This window comes from Fringilla coelebs (assembly GCF_963513975.1).
Source record: "Fringilla coelebs genome assembly, chromosome: 9".
Taxonomy (NCBI): Eukaryota; Metazoa; Chordata; class Aves; order Passeriformes; family Fringillidae; genus Fringilla; species Fringilla coelebs.
This window is the reverse complement of record NC_140067.1, coordinates 18915614-18931743: the sequence shown is the minus strand read 5'-3', so window position 1 is coordinate 18931743 and position 16130 is coordinate 18915614. Positions and strand designations below refer to the sequence as shown.

The 16130-nt window shown below is 39.0% G+C and overlaps 1 protein-coding gene across 1 annotated transcript in view; it reads right to left on the bottom strand.

Moving 5' to 3' along the window:
* Nucleotides 1-1836: 1836 nt before the first annotated feature.
* PALMD (palmdelphin) overlaps nucleotides 1837-16130 on the bottom strand; it is a 23331-nt gene continuing 9037 nt past the window's right edge. Inside the window, exons 3-8 of the mRNA XM_084211897.1 lie at nucleotides 15371-15501; nucleotides 10151-10265; nucleotides 9227-9260; nucleotides 9020-9130; nucleotides 7224-8321; nucleotides 1837-3469 (exon numbers count right to left, since the gene is read on the bottom strand). Coding sequence (XP_084068023.1) covers nucleotides 3426-3469; nucleotides 7224-8321; nucleotides 9020-9130; nucleotides 9227-9260; nucleotides 10151-10265; nucleotides 15371-15501 — 1533 coding nt within the window. The 3' untranslated portion in view covers nucleotides 1837-3425. The remainder of the gene's footprint in view (nucleotides 3470-7223; nucleotides 8322-9019; nucleotides 9131-9226; nucleotides 9261-10150; nucleotides 10266-15370; nucleotides 15502-16130) is intronic.

The window sequence follows — 16130 nt, the reverse complement described above, 5'->3', positions numbered from 1 at the left end:
CTTCCCACTGCTTGCAGTATTGTTTAGTTTCTTATGGGATCCCTTATGTACAATATTGTAACTTAATTGATTGAAAAACTTGCTTATTTTACATAATTTCTGTTTACACTGTCACTCCTGTCCTTTTCCTGCATAACTAATAAGAAGTAATATGTCATTGTATTCCAATATCTTCCAAAGTTTTTGTACTCCTTTGAAAAAAATCTGCAGAAGGGTTTGATATTGGCAGGAAAACAGATGACATTTGTGAATTATCTCACAAGTAGTTTACTGTCTTGATTTTTAAGTGCAGCCTCCAAATACTTGCTGTCTGCTCTTGGCTTAGCTACAAATCATGTTCTTTACCTGTGCTTTGAACAAAAATTGCTTGGTGCAAATGTAATGGAGTTCATAGCTACTTTGTTTTGCTTTAAGTAGTTTTTAGTTAGTTGACATTTCAGGCTGCAGCACGAATCAAGGAAGGTGTATTTAATTTCTCCTTCTTTCACTGAGTGCTACACTATTTTCTGTTTTGTCAAAAATCCTAAGATGGGGAGACGTCCCTTTCCGTGGAATAATGGCCATGTGATTCCTTTACCCAGGGAAGGCTAAGGAGAGCTTGCCTGCTTTGTGTTCCATCAGTGCCTAACACTACGTGGCGCCCTTGTTCAAGCAACAGCACTTCTCTTTGCTTGCTTGTTGTAACCTGTCCGTGAGAGGTTGACATGGAAAGGTTTTCCAAAATAGGAAGTGTTCCTAAATGAATTAATTGGGAAAATTTTTGAACACTCATCACATTTCAAGCCATCTCATACAGATAGACATTCTGGAATGCTTGCTTGCTATCTATTATTAAGCTTTTGTTTGAGCAGATATGGATGGTTTCCTTTTGTCCTGTGGGTATATCCTTGTCCAGGCAACAGAAGATGAACAGCAGTTGCCAAGGAAAAACTGCAGTATTCTGCATTTCTATGCAGAAGTTAATACCTCTGTGGTTTTGGTGCAGGCTGAAGTAAGAAGGGTCCAAGTGAATGGAAGGGTGGTTACCAGGGGTGATCTGCTAGTAGGTGTGAGAAATTCTTTGCTCACATAAATCTCATTCTGACTTCTCTAAGGGGGAAACTGTTGTGCATACCTGAGTAAGTGGCACAGCAAAACTGGCACAGGACAAATTCTTCAGAACGTGCTTGAAGCCAGTTGTTTAAGTTCCTAGCTAGTTCAACCACTGTCTAGCTTCTGCTGATCTTCCTTGTGCTGTGCAAAAGTGACTTGACATAATGTAAGCCACAAAGCTGCATCACTCTGAACCAGCTATTTATGACACACATCCTACTGCACTTAAGAAGGACTGCAGCTTCAGCTTTGCCTCAGAGATACTTTTGTCTCATGGGGCCTTAGAAATCACTGGGCTTTAATGATGAATTAGAGTTTTGCATGGCATCTCTCCTGACATTTGAAAAGATAATTTGCCACCTTGTATTTCTGTTCTTGTTGATGCAGGAAAGCTCTAGGGCTGTAGCAATGAGATGATAAACATTCCTACTTTCCTAAAGCACAAAACCTTCTAGTCTTTCCTTTAAACTACTTTGATTAGTATTGTGATGATAGTTGCTCCCTTTTCCATATTATTTAAGTTTAATAGTACACGTCGTTGGGGGAGCAGAGGATGAGTGTCCATAAATGTCTGCTTCTCTTAAAATTGTTTGTGACTACTTCCTATCACTCACCTGCTCTCATTTTTTGGTGTATCCATATGAGTGGTGTATCCTTCTGCTTTCACAACCAGCAAATAACAGGAGAAGTGTAAGAAAATACCCCATTATAAAACAACAACAAACAGGAGGATAGACATAGAGGAAGTGTACTACAATAAAATTTATTTGTTCTTATTTACTATTCCACTCTCCAGGTAACCATTTCTGACAAGTCTTAAAATTTGAGATTATTACCCACATCAGACTGGGAGCCACCAAACTTTTAGAGGCTACAAATCAGTCAATTACTACCATCGTGCCTCAGTATGAGGTAGTAATTTCAGTTTCCTGCTTTGAAAAGAATGCCAGCAAAGTTTTGTTTTGGGTTGGTTTTTTTTTTTTTTTTTACTGGTGCATAATTAGAGTCAGCTATACCAGAATAACACAACATGAGCTTTGCCTGTTTAGTGTTACAAATGAAACTAAGACCTAGTGAATTAAAGCTGTTGTACTGATTTGAGTGAAATAGTGTAGTGTGCTATGAGTCACTTTTTCTCCCTAGAGCTTTGTACTGGAAAATCTGACTTGGATGTGGTTTCTCTAGGTGTGATTGAACCTGCTTTTAGGCTTTTACCTCCTATCCCATGTGGAAAGAATTAACCTGTTTTTTGGTAAGAGCCTTGAAACTTGTTGGAGAACCATGCCCAGCAGTGGCTGCACCTGTAACAGATCTTTGTATTCAGCTGCAGGACAAGCTACTGGCAACTCAGCATTTCTGGTGGGAGGCTTGCCTGATTCTAGCTCCCCAGCCCACTGAAACCTAACCAGTATGGCTGTTGGAATATTTTTCTGTTGTTGGAGGTTTTTTTGTTAGGTTTTTTTTTTTTTTTTTTTTGGTTGTTTTTTTTCTGTTTGATTGGTTTTTTTGATGGATGGCACTGCATGGCAACCAGTTTCTTGGAAAAGCAGGGCTTTCTCAGCAGGCTGGGGGGGAAACCATGCTCAGGAGGTCAGGCTGATCATATTATTGTTCACAGGATTGATCTGTGAGGTTGTGGGTGGGCAGCGTGTTTGTGGGATGGTGAAGAGAGGGTGTGAGGATGGTTGTGCTGCCATATGCAACATAGAAGGGTGAATGGACTGTGGAGGTCTAGAAGGGGGATAACATTTCAATATGCTGGCTTAGTTATTTTTTTGTTTGTTCTGCTATCACTTAAAAAGGAATGTTTTTCATTTCATCCAAGGTAGTATAATTGGTAAGCATGTTTTATATTTATGTCTTCCTGCTCCTCTCTCACATTTTGCTTTTTATTAACCCATGCTTTTACAAAAAGAATGCTGGGGCAGCGTTTTCAGTCAAAATCATATAGATTGGCACACTTTAATGTGAAACAATGTCCCATGAAGTTCCATGGAGATAGGTGCTTATCTGCTCTGGGTATACAGCAACAGCATATTTCTGATTGTGAGAACAGGTATGCACATGTCTTCATGCTTGTATGTACACTGCATTTATGGCCTTAGGTAACTTCCCACTACTTTTAACAAAATCCAGGATGTGATAAGTGTGCATGTGGCAGTTGGTCGAATCTGAAAGTCTGTTAAAGTCCATTGCATTATGCAGAGGGCGAAATAGCCCATGAAACAGAGTAGCAAAACAAGCATTATGATCCAGAAAAAGTATGTGGAAGAAAGTCTTCTTAGCTTTATCTGCTTTGAGTGGTAAATTTTACTTCCATGTCATTACAGCTGTTAAAGGACCTTTTTCCCCAGCTTTGCCATTCTCATCCTCAGAGCTGCAAAAATAAACAAAGCCATTGCATTTTAAGTCTTTCTTTCTAATTCTGAAGCAAAATCTCCTTATTTAGAAAAATGAAGAATGCACATACCTCCGATGGTTAATCCAGCAGAATAAGCATTGTTTTAGTGTTATAGAAAGAAATCAATAGAAGGTGTTAGTTCTGGTAATTTTGTAATAAAGTGAGTATATTTAGAAATTACTCCATAGTTGCTATTTAAAAATTAGCAAGTTGCCTTCTGTTTTATCTCTGTTACCTTCACTAACACATTACGAAGAGTTGGTTTTGCCCTTGACTGGATGCTGATAGATTAAAAGGACACATGAATAATTAAACAAAGTCTTTGTTTAAACTAAATTCCTCAGTGGGAGCTGTAACTGTTTGGAAATGTTTTCCTTTTCTGTGATGCTCAGAGAAAACTTTCCTTTCTTCCCGGTGTTGTGAGTCAGAGTGGGAGTTACTCATGTTCCTGATTTCATCTGATGCCGTAACAACACCTGTATAAACGTCAGTATGACTGTTGTCTGTTACTGGGTATAATGGGGGTAAGTTTGAAAGGGACAGCAAAAGGCCAATGATTTAATGTTAAGGTTATTTTTAGAACAGCAATATAATGCTGTTTGAGATGTAAAAGCCTCCCCCAGCACATTGTTGAATAATCTCCATTACTCTGACCTGCTAGTTTGAAGAGTTACCAAAAATAGTGTCTCATTCCTGCACCCTGCATATGTCTCTCTGCTGGGACACGAGGGGTCAAAGCAGCTGTTTACTTGATTTACACATGTCAGCAAGTGTCCAACTCAAGTTATGTTTTGAATGCTGAAGTTGATGCAAATCATAGAAGCATCTGAGTGTAACTTTATATCATAGTGCCACTGATGTTAACCTTAGCTCTTACAAAGACACTGTGTACTTTTTACAGGCTGAGGAATTCTGAAGGATTCAGGCTCTGGTCATGGTTTGAGAACAGTCAGTTTGATGCCTCATTTCTAGCTAATAGTCTGTTTTTGTCTTGTTCTATACATTACAGGAACAGATGGTGTGCATGAATCTTCGTTAAAAAGGATTTTCATATTTTACTTTCTTCAACACAAATGGAGCTGTCTCCATTGTGTTTTTTGAAGGTTGCAAAGCTTCCAGTGGTAGGGAAAAAAATAGCTCATCTAGACTAGCTAGCTGCCAAAAGCCTTGGACCTTCATGTCCTGTGAGAGCCTGTTCCACACTGTCAGTATGTTTTGCTGCTTATTCAGCTTTAGTTTTGCATTTCCCTATTCATTTCACTATGTCTAGCCTTTGTTCCCTCCCAAGGACTTTTCATTTCCCTAATGAGTATTGCATCTTCAAAACATTTGCACTTGGATTAATTTGCCTGAAATTTGAAGAAGAAAATAAGCCCTAATAATGCCAATATAGGTGTACCAATTATAACGTTGCCATCCTTTTCTCTGTATCTCTGCCCTCTGGTTTTCTGAGGGCACATACTTTGAGATACTATTCAAGAAGGGAGCTTGTGGGGGATGGAAAATTGCTGCTATATGGAAAAAGATATGTCCTACATCTTTGTAAGATTGCGGGTATGAGAAGCTTCTAATTTAATCTGATCTGTCTCTGTATAGATTGGCACATGGAACAATGCCTCTGCTTCCTTGTCCTTGGCCATTGCTAGCTAATTCAGTAACTTGTTTTGAAGGTTCATCTCTTTCCTAAAGAAAAATTGTTACATAAAGGGCCATCATGCTGGTTTGTCCTGTGCTTCTTTGATTTCCATTGTCTTTCAGAGTCCCTAGTGCTTGATTAATGTTTAAATGCTGCAAGTGCTTCCCAAAGCTTTAGTTTCCAAGAGGATTCCTTTTTCTATTTTGCTGTTCATTGTTTTAGTAATGAATGATGAACTACCAAAAATAATTGAGTCCACTCTTCTCTAGTGGTGTTTAGGGTGAACCTGCTAGGGTGGGCATCAATGACTGCTTTGAAAACAATATATTTCTCTAAGAAACAGCTCTGTATAATTGCATTGTTCTAGATTGAGAGGCTTTCCGGGTTTTGTTTCTCTTTTAGAAATCTCAGTAGGATTATAGGGCTGCTTGGGAAAGATTGAGTCACTTCCTGGCTTTTTCCACTGATCAAAAATGTCCCAGGGAGTGGCAATAAATAATTGGAGGGCTAAAGAAGAGTATGGCTTAGCTCCAGATTCTAGTAGGCATGAAGATACTTGGAGGCAGTGCTGACTGGGGGAATTTTTGAGGCAGTTGCCAAACTGCTTTTGATTTAGCTGGGATCAATTTTTCCCAATTGGCCATTTTCTTATTGGCGGAATAGTTGTAAGTGTCCCTTCTCCATTATCCTAAACTTATGTGACGGGGGAATTAAGGGACCATCCGCAAAATATAAGGGGCTGGAGCAGCTTCTGGAGTGGTTTATCTTACCTGTGCTAACTACTTCTGCTTCTAGTTGCTGATATAAAAGCTCCTGGCAGCAATTCTTGGTGCTGGAGAACACAGGGAAATACAGAGATGGCAGGACGGGTGCTTGAGGAAAGCAAAGGTAATGGAAAAGTGTAGTGGCCTTATTGATCAGAAAGGATGGGCAGCACTGTTGGAATGTTTCTGGCTTTTGTGTGCATGACTCCATGATGTTGATACTTTTAAAAGCTGAGAGCCATGCTTGCTGAACAGCTCTTCCCAATCACCGCCTGATGCAAAAATACTTCAAAGTTCTTACATGATCCAAAGATCATCCTCTCTCCTGGCTTTACACGTAGTGTAAAGAATTCCTGGGCTGTCAATTCAGCTTTAGCCAGGGTCTAAACTTACATTTTTTGCTGCGAATTCTCTGGAGGAGAGAATGTGGTATCAGGACCCCTGATCTTCCTGTAATTCAACCAGAGTGTTCTTTCCTTCAAGTGGAATGTGACTAGTCTGCAATCTGCTGCTCTGTAAGTATACTTAAATGAAGTCTAATTGTATGTGTTAAAGTGCAACATGATCATAAAGAAGAGTTTTCAATGTTTCTGGAAGATTCTGCTATTGCTCTCAAACTTTTATTATAAAAATTTATAGTAAGAAATAGATACCATATGTATTAATAGAATATAAAAATTATTCAAAAATAACTCTGGACTACTGAACTAACAGTGTGTAGTGATGAAAACTGTTTCATTATCTTTCAGAAGCTATAAAAATGTCTAACTCGGGTTAATGGAAAAATGTTAGAACTTGCATAAACACTGTCAAGACAATGTTGGCAATGTTGATTCCTTAAAAATACAAAGTAAAGCTGATTATTAAGCAGTCTTTCTTATTTAAGGAGTGACTTGGATGGTCTAGGAAGTAGTTGGAATGCAGACAGGCAGAAAAACGTGCCAGTGAGGGAAGAGGAATTGTTAAGTAGCAATGCTGTTAGTTACCTGCAAGAAATGAAAACTAATTCTGCTAATTTTGGTAGCATTAATGGAACTTGAAAGAGAACCACTTTCAATCTTTCAAGGTTATAGGAATGGAATTTCTGTAATAGTTTATTTTCCAAATTTTGATATGGTAACTAGTGCATTGCTGAAGACAAAATAATTCAACAGATCCAAAATGTAGATTGGTATTTGTTAACAAACAAGAGCAAAAAATAATTATTAATAGCAAATTAGTCTGAAGCAATCCAAACAATATAAGAAGTGATACAGTTGCCAGCAGATGAGAGCAATATTAATTTGCTACATGAGCGAGCAGCAGTGACATGATTTTCCTTTTCTGTTACCTGTTAGTGAGGGATCTTCTGTACCATCTCCAGACATCTGACTGTGAAGATGAGCATGGTGTGTTGGTGAGCTTAAGCGTTCCTCTTGTTCTTGCAGGGAGATGGAATTTTTGTGGGGTACCTTGTTCAGGTTTGCACCCAGACTGCTCACAGGGTTTGTCTGTTGGGCTTCTGTGATTTTCCTGTTTGGTGGCTGATAAACTTGACTATAATGGCCTATGGGATGATACGCTGGTTTCTCAGATTTGCTGTCATCTTCATCTTCATCATCAATGATAACCAGTTCTGCACGGATAACCCCGTCGTACGGGGACAGCTTCTGATTTGTTTCTGCATCGTCATCGTCAACGCGCTGGTAACCCATGAAAACCATCGTCACAGGTTCAGATTCATCCACGTAACAAGGTACAGCCTGGACAATGTTGTACCGAACATCTTCCTCATCCTGAGGTGCAGGGGATGCTGCATTAGCATGACCAGGGTTTAAAAACCTTGTCTCACTATGTTTTTCCCTTGTATTCTGGTAAGGTTTTAATTCCTCATGTGCAGCATTTCTTTCTTCATTATGAATCATCCTGTTGTCAGGATTAGTGTGCACTTGCTTCTCTGTATGAGAAATTACTGGAGAGGGAGACTTTGGTTGTATTACCTTTGGAAGATCAAGGCCATTCTCTTTATTTTGCTGCATAAAGGGCTCTGTTTTGGAGGAGAACCCTGTCTGATGATTGCTAAATCCATTCATCTCTCTTTTGTCAGTGCCTTCCGGTTTTGGTCCTGGGACTAATTTTTCTTTCTGAGGAGTAACTGGCCTGCAGAATTTGTTTGCAAAGACAGGTTCATGGTACTCTGTGGGAGACTGAGAATTTTTTTCAGTTGCCTGCCGTAGCAGGTCTTCCACTTCAACAGGAGCAAGTTCATCCATCCCATTTTGTGTTGTGGTCCCATTTGAGGACACTGCATAGACTGACTTCCTGCCATCATCATAGACTTTAATTCCTGTCTCTTTAAACTCCTTTGAGGGAAGAGGTATTGTTGATAACACTGTGTTTTCTCCAGTCTTCATGTCTTTTTCAACCTTAATTTCCATGGCAAACAATGCTGTTGAAAGAAACAAGTGCTTAAACTAATAATGCACTAGCTGCAAGAAATACAGGACTTCTGACAGTGATAGAGAACAACTGTCAGAATGAATTGTTAAATATGTGAATTTATCACATACACAACCTGTATATTAGATTCTCATTTTGGATGTCCCTTTTATCCTGTGGAAAAAAGTATTTTCATTCTGTGAGGAAGAATCAGCTGTTGAGACAGTTTTCATTACATGATAGACTGAGAAATCCAGATTTAACCTTGGCCCCTGGTGTTATGTTGGGCCATAGCAGCTGAAGAGCTCCATGTGTTGTGATGCCAGAGAGTTTTGGGCACTCTGAAGGGTTGGGAGGCTTTGTAGTAGTTGGGAAATAGCCTGACTACTGCTGGCTACCCAACAGCTGTAAGTGCAGACAGAAAATGAGAAATGAATGATATGGAGGGAGTCTGTACTTAGTTATGACAGGCAGAAGAATGAAGTTCTGGAAAGAAGTGTCAGTGGTGAAAAGAGTTATTCTCAGTGGCACATACTTTACACCACTGTCTCACCTCTCAGTTTTGATGACCTAACTGGTAACACAGCTTAAATGAGAACAAATGTCTCATATCTGTAATGCCTGTTCTTTGCTTACAGTGTATTAGATTCAATATATAGGAAGCTCTTGTACATATTGACACCCTCTGGAGTTACTAATAAGCAGTACCTTTTCTCTTTTCTTCTTCATCCGTGTCAGCATGTGCTGTACTTCTCAGTGCAGACGGTCTGAAATACTTGGGAAGGTCAGGGATGCTGGCATATATGTAGTCTGCTGCCTCTAAGTAAAGAAGATCCACAGATCCACAAAGCATTAGCATGTTTTAACTTACTTCTACAAGAACCTTTTAAAAAATATTCTTTTGACTAAACGTACCTTTTTCAAATCCAGCTTTTTCAGTCTTCACAGACTAGGTGGGAAAGAGAACCATTAACAATGAATGTGATAGTTACTTTTAAGATGTTAACTAGACAGTGCTTTGGTTTCCCTGATAGTTTTAACCTTTTGTGTGCACAGCTTCATAGAGAGAAGGGTCTAAAAGTGAAATGTGCTCAGTTGGAGTATGGCAAGTGAGAAAGTGAAGTTTCTGTGGTCTTTTGGCACTATGATTTCCAAGTCACACAGGGAAGGACAAAAATATTATGAAGTGTTTAACAGTGACCTAGCCTCCCACTGTGGCCCAACCTGGTTGGCGTCAAAGGTTTTTTTACAGGTCCTACTTTGGCTTTCCAGTTTTATTGATCTCCCTGTGTAGCTTCAGAGTGTGTGTGTGTGTATGTAAGAACAGCTGGAGAGCTGAAGTTTAGTTTCATTGCTGTGTTTTTGAGATGGTTAAATATGATTTTAAAAATAATAAAATTACCTTTTGACAAAGAATAATGGCTGATAACATTAAGATGCATCATAGTCTCTGCCAGGGACTTGGTGGAGAGCATGATGCAGTTTAGCTGGGCACATCACCTGAAGGAGCATGAATAGACCAGCCTCGGTACCTGGTCTGTACCTGGTGTGGCTGTCTCTGGCTGAGATGCAAAGCTGCTGAGTGACAGTGGCAGTGCTGTTTTTAGAGATGTACTGTAGATGAGTAGAGATAGGAATTGCTCCTCCACCCCCATAAATAAGCAAATGGAGACATATGGGCACTTAAACAATGTAACATCTTGACCCCTCTCGTGTTTGAACTGTTGTCGCTTCGGATAAAATCTCATGACCACCCATGGGATCCAGCTAGTTCCCCTTTCCCTGGATATGATGATGATTGAGTAATAGATTCTATTTCTGGAATAATATAGCACTAACCTTTATTATGTCTTCTGTTGTTTTCTCAACAGATTTCAGTTTCTTTAAAATTGCTTCTTCCTTAGCTGAGACTTCCATTTCTTGTCTTTCCAGAGCCTCAATTTCCTTCTCCAGTCTGCAATCACAGTTGTATTTGATTTAACACCAGGTAGAGAACAACACTGTGGAGTTGATGCATTGGGAATATGGACATTAATAGGGATGGTTCTACTTACCTTAACAAATTTTGCTCTCATATGAGATCAACTTATGGTTTCACACACATTGGGAAAAAGGTGTGAAGTAGTATTTTCATTTAAAAAGAAAAAAAAACAAACCCAACAAGAAACAAAGCCTTCCACATTTAAACATGAACTATTTTGCCAGTTAGGACCTGACTGGTGGGTTAACTATTTTATTTTAAAAACTTTTATTTTTATATGAAAGGAATATTGAGGCTCAGAAGTAAAAGTTTCTTTTGGGCTATTGACACTTGCTGTAGTTTTGTATGTTGCAGCTCCCTTCCCTGCCCTACGTAAGTCTATGTTGTATGGTTCCTTGCATATTAAAGCTGAGTACAATGATTAAGGTATCTTTTTTCCTGATCAGAGTTTTTATTTTCTTAGTGTATGACAAACACTTCTAGACAGAAAAGTCCAAGATCAAAATTGAATCTCCATGTCAGAGTGGGATAAACTTCACTTTAGCAGTGTGCTATCTTGGTCAGTTTTTTCTTGGAGTAGATGCAGTGACTTGAGCAGGTGTCCTGTTTCCTATTTTTTATTCTTTCTAATCAAGATTACTCTTTTCTTCATTAGTGCATTTTTTTTGCGTTTTAAATGGAATTTGCCTGACTAGCTGAATAGTTGGGAAGTCAATTCTCCATGGAGACCTAGAATCCAACTCCAGATTAACTCTGAAGTGGGACTTGAACTAAATGTCTTTTGCTGTAGGTTAGTGCTGTATAACTTTAGTCTCATGGTTCTTTTTAAACGAACTTATTTTTACTTAAAAAGAAAAGGAAATTCCAAAAGCTTCCATATTTGAGTGAAATGTGCCTTCTATTTTTTTTTTCAATCCATGTTGGAAATCAATGACTGTAGACCTAAGGCAGCTGCAACTGATGCCACCTTTTGCTGAGAGCAGTCAGAATAGTTACAACTGAGACCAAGTTACAGACTGGGTTATAGAAGTGTTGGCCTATAACCCCAAGGGAGAGAAGTGTTGGAATTTTGTATTTTGCCTTCTTTACTGTGTGCTAGGATTCACAATATTATACGGAGTCACCCTGAATGATTAGTCTGCCATCCCTTTAAAATAATCAGTCTAGAAAAGCTGAACGCAGCTTGACCAATTAGCATTATTGATTTCCTTCTGTGTGCCTGAGGAATCTGAATTACCATTATGACTCTTGCCCTATTTAAACTCAACTATGTAGAGCTATACTAACAGGGTGCGATGTGGACTTTTATCTGTTGGTGACAACGTCGTGTATATCTTTTTTGATGTACAAAGGTATCACAGACCTCAGAACAGATACAGGAAAAAAAAGCCCTTCAGGATGAAAGTAAAAGCTAAAAAAATGTATATAACAGCTGCTCACACTTTGGACCTGAGCTCTGCAAGATGGCCTTAGAACCCTGATCGAAGGTACTGATTACAGTGCTAAAATTTTAAAAATTTCACAAGGGGGATGAATATTTTTGGACAGCTATAAAAGTAAGTAATGACCATGTGCCAGATTTTTGCACTTCTTATGGAACAGTCGTTGTGTAATATATTGAGATGTTTTATTTTTATTGACATGTTTATTCTTAGATGAGAGTTGATCACAATATTCTCAACCTGAAAATCATTAAAAACTCACAGAAGCATAATGAGCTGAAAAATCATTCACTTATACTGTGGATTTATTTTAGTCTTTGCTCTAAACACTTCTAGACACACAGGTGCAAGAAGGGGAGGAAAAATCTTGGAGATACTTGAAAAAAGGGAGGTGGGGAAAAAGAGAAAACACAACCCCAAATAAATCAAAAATTATAAAGAGCATGTATTTACCTGGCTGATCAAGAAATAAATTACAGTTTATATATGCTCTTTCATCCATAACAACACCCACTTTATATGGTAATCAAGAGAGCCAATTCAGTACTCAGTGGGTTTAGAGAGAAATTCTCTTACCCATGTAATGGGAATTGCATCTAGACTCTACCTCTTTTGCACTTATACTTGCAAAACCGGATTTTATGGTTCAATTTTGGAGCATGTTGTGAGTGTGCACTCTGGAATTTGTGGAAAGAAAACTTCTAAGAGATGCAATTTCTATAGTTCAAAGAAATTGAAGACCTTATAACATCATGTTGTTGGAAAGTTCGGCCAGGATCGTTCTGATGTGTTTAAATGTGTACAAACTTCTAAGTCAATCATATTTTTATGAAGTTTTATCACAGTTTGTCTTGAAAGGGTCTAGCAATTATATGAAACTACCTTTTGTACAGTGCTGCATTCTTTGGGTGAGAAATGGAAGTATGACACAGCTACTGTATTAAATCAATCCTTTAAATATTTGTTCTCTTTTCAAGTAGCTCTGATTATTTGAGAGAGGAAAGCAAGTAGTATAGAGGTGTGGATGAGAGAAGAAACCTTAAAAATCAAGACACTAATTGAAAGGTTTCTCTGCCAAAGTAACAGCTGAATTAAGAAAATCTATGGAGATTGCCTGGATGCTGCTGGCCACCAGCTGATCTGCTGCAGTTGGCATCACTGCCACCCTGGTAAAAAAATAAATGGCTTGAGAATGAAAAGCAGATAGGAAGAAACCACCCTGAAGAATTCTGGACTGAGGGGAAAAGGCAGTTTAGCAAGCTCTCACTGGTTTGAGGTGAGTCAAATGCTTTAGCAGCTCTGTAGTATAGCCTTGAGTCTACTTTCATGTGTCACAATTACAAGCAATTGAATAGACCTTAGTTGTTTTGCATTTTTCAATATGTTGTTTAGCAACTAATTCCATCAAGAATGAGTGTTATTAGCTGAATATTAAGTGAGAAAACATGACTCTTAATTCTTCATTCAGCTTGTACCCTGACAAAGGATGTGCTCACTTGGTTCACTGAAGCTTCCAACATGTACAGAGTGTAAATGGGACAGATGGTGTAAATGAAATTTTTTGTCTGTAACGAAAGCTCTCAGCCATTTGTCTCCAAGGTGGCTCAGGCTGCTTGCTATTCACTGTTATGTCATTGATACAAAGAATTTTTTATTTTAAAAATGCTCAAATCTTAACTGATTAGCAGACATAAACCAGCTCAATTTGATGCTCAAGTAAAGAATGTTTCAAAACAGAGATCTCATTTAAGAAGGGGATGGCAAGGCCCATGCCACTACTGTAAATAATCTGCCAACAATTGCAATTGTCCTCTCAGCAGAAAGAAAAAAAAGACTTGTCTAAGGGTAATCAAAGAGTCTTTAAAGTGAGGCATAATTTTTTAAACTGAAGACAAAACACACAATAATCAACAGAGTGAACTGAATATCTCCAAATCAAGTCAGATTAATAGTCAGATGCTTAGAAGAAATAATTCTGCTGAACCTCTCAGTTTGTCATTTCTGCTATATGATGTGTCTACATGATCAGTTTAGCAATGTTTCATTTACAGGGCAGGTCAAAGGTCAGACAGGCTTTTGTTAGCTTTGGTGATATTAGTGGACTTTATTCCTAGGTTTCTGAATCACTGCTGGCTGATTTGAAACTGGCTTGGGTGTGCATAAGCAAGATGTAATGCTATTTAGAAAGCAATATGGATGTTTTTCTAGATGCCCTTGCTAAACAGCTATTAGGGAGGGGGAGGAAATTTAATTTACAGCAAAAGACATGTGAATAAACCTTCCTAATTTCTTAGCTTAGGCTTTGCTCATGGTCAACAGGACTTTGAATCTAATCTTTCCTCTCACTACTTAGAGAAGGGCTGAACTTCCAGTGGTCTGATGGGGAAATGCTTGCTCAGCACCATTTCCTTGTTGCTCCTTCGCCCATTCTAGCCCTAGATGCTGTTCTTTTCTGGCACTCACAGTGGCTTATGGGCCCCTCTTGCATGCCTTCAAATGACAGACTCCTGGGATGCTTTCAGAGCTTGCTGTGCCTCCTACCACTGCAACAATGAACCCTACAGAGGTGTGTATGAAGATGTTCTGTAGAGAAAAGTGCTTTTGAGAAAGAAGTCAGCATAATTATAGGACAAACTGGCATGAGGCTGCTACCTGTCAGCCAAGAGAATTATTGTCTGTGTCAGAGATGGAGTGGGGGGGAAGAGGATGGGAGATCACCCGAGAAAATTAATCTTGGTGACAGCTTTGCCAAAAGAGTATGTGTAGGAGGGCAGTGGAAGCAAAGTAGAAAGGAAAATGCTGTTGAATTGAAATAGAGAAAGAAGCCTTGAAAAAGAATGAAGAAATTTTTCAAAATCTAAAGGAACAGGAACATTTCATCTTTTCTGTGGGTGCTAAGGGGTAGTACCAATCAGTATGCCTGGGCCCAGGGAAGGAGCTGACTGTGTACCCAGCTCTGTGGTATTTGAGAAGGGCTAACTGGAGCTAATAAGCTCCTGGAACCATGTCTTTGGTAAATAAGAGTCTTTCATGAGACTGTCTCTGCAGTTAAATGCTAGCCCTGTGTGATAGGGGGAAGCACTAGGTGATGGGATTTGTAGAAACATCTCTACTGAAAGGTAAAAAAAGACCTTTGCTGTAGCAGGTTTCTGGGACTAAACTGAGTACAAAACACGTAGAAAACTGAGGATAAATGTTACTAATGGAGGTAGGGAGCCCGGACTGTTCTGAAGTGCTGTTATGGTGAAAGTCAGGTATTAAAGTGCCAGGGCCTAGTAAAACTGGAGAACACTCAAAATTTATTGTTATTTTAAAATTCTGACTTAACAATTGCTATCTTAGAGTAAGCCCTGTGTGTTGTGGCTTACGCCTACAAAATACAGCATGGAAAGGATATCTGGAATTAGAGAAAAAAATACTCTGCAATATAGTTATTGTGCAGATTGTTACAATTTACAGTGTGGAAAATTGCATTCTGTGTTCTCTAATTCTGACTGAGTAGAAAACATGACAAGAATTGCTTTACTCTGCATGAGTTTAGCACTTACTGATATTTTCATCTTTTACAAAAATAAAGTAGGACTTGTAAGATGGAACCATTTTAACCCAGACACAAGGGCAGGGGTTCTTCCCTACCTGAAAATGTCTTGTTCCAGCTCATGAGTTCGTTGTTGGTCCTCCTGATTCTGCTTTTGCATTTCTTCTTCTTCCTTTGGAGTCATTGAACTAAAGCCATCCAAGAGCCATTTTTCTCGCAAGGCCTTTTTCTGATGGGGAAAAATAGACAAGTAAGCGAATGCTAGAGTTAGGCTACTAAACAGTTTGCTGTATTTGTCTTGATGCCACAGGTGTGATGCAGAGCATTGTGATCTATCCAGCATAAGGCAACCTGACCGCAGTGAGTGCCACTGGAAGAGAAAGACTAAATTTTTGTGTTTTGAGATTGACTTTAAAGCAAAGTCTTTAGGAACAATGCCCCATTGTATTAGTTCATCCAACAAAAATGTAGAATATGTCAGCTGCTATCCATAACAGATTAATATGGCAAGTGGATCCAGTGGTTTGTGTGTCTTCAATAAAGCAAACCAGTTGTACAACCATACATGCAACAGACTCAAGTGAAAGGCTCCAGGCAGAAGCCCAACAGTTTTATTTCAATAGCCCAAATTTCTGGGGTCCTGGCATTGCATAGCTTCTGGAAGGAGGTATAAAAGATGAGAAGTTTCTGTAAACAAGATTGTAAAGGAGTAAGAGATCTGTAGGGAGTTAGTGATGCTATGGTACCCCTGGAAATTAAAAGGATCCTAATCTTGTGTACTTATGATAGTGAACTCACATTTCAGCTGGTGAAGATGTGTGGGGTAGGAGAGGCAGTAGAAAGGTGGAGCATGGGCAG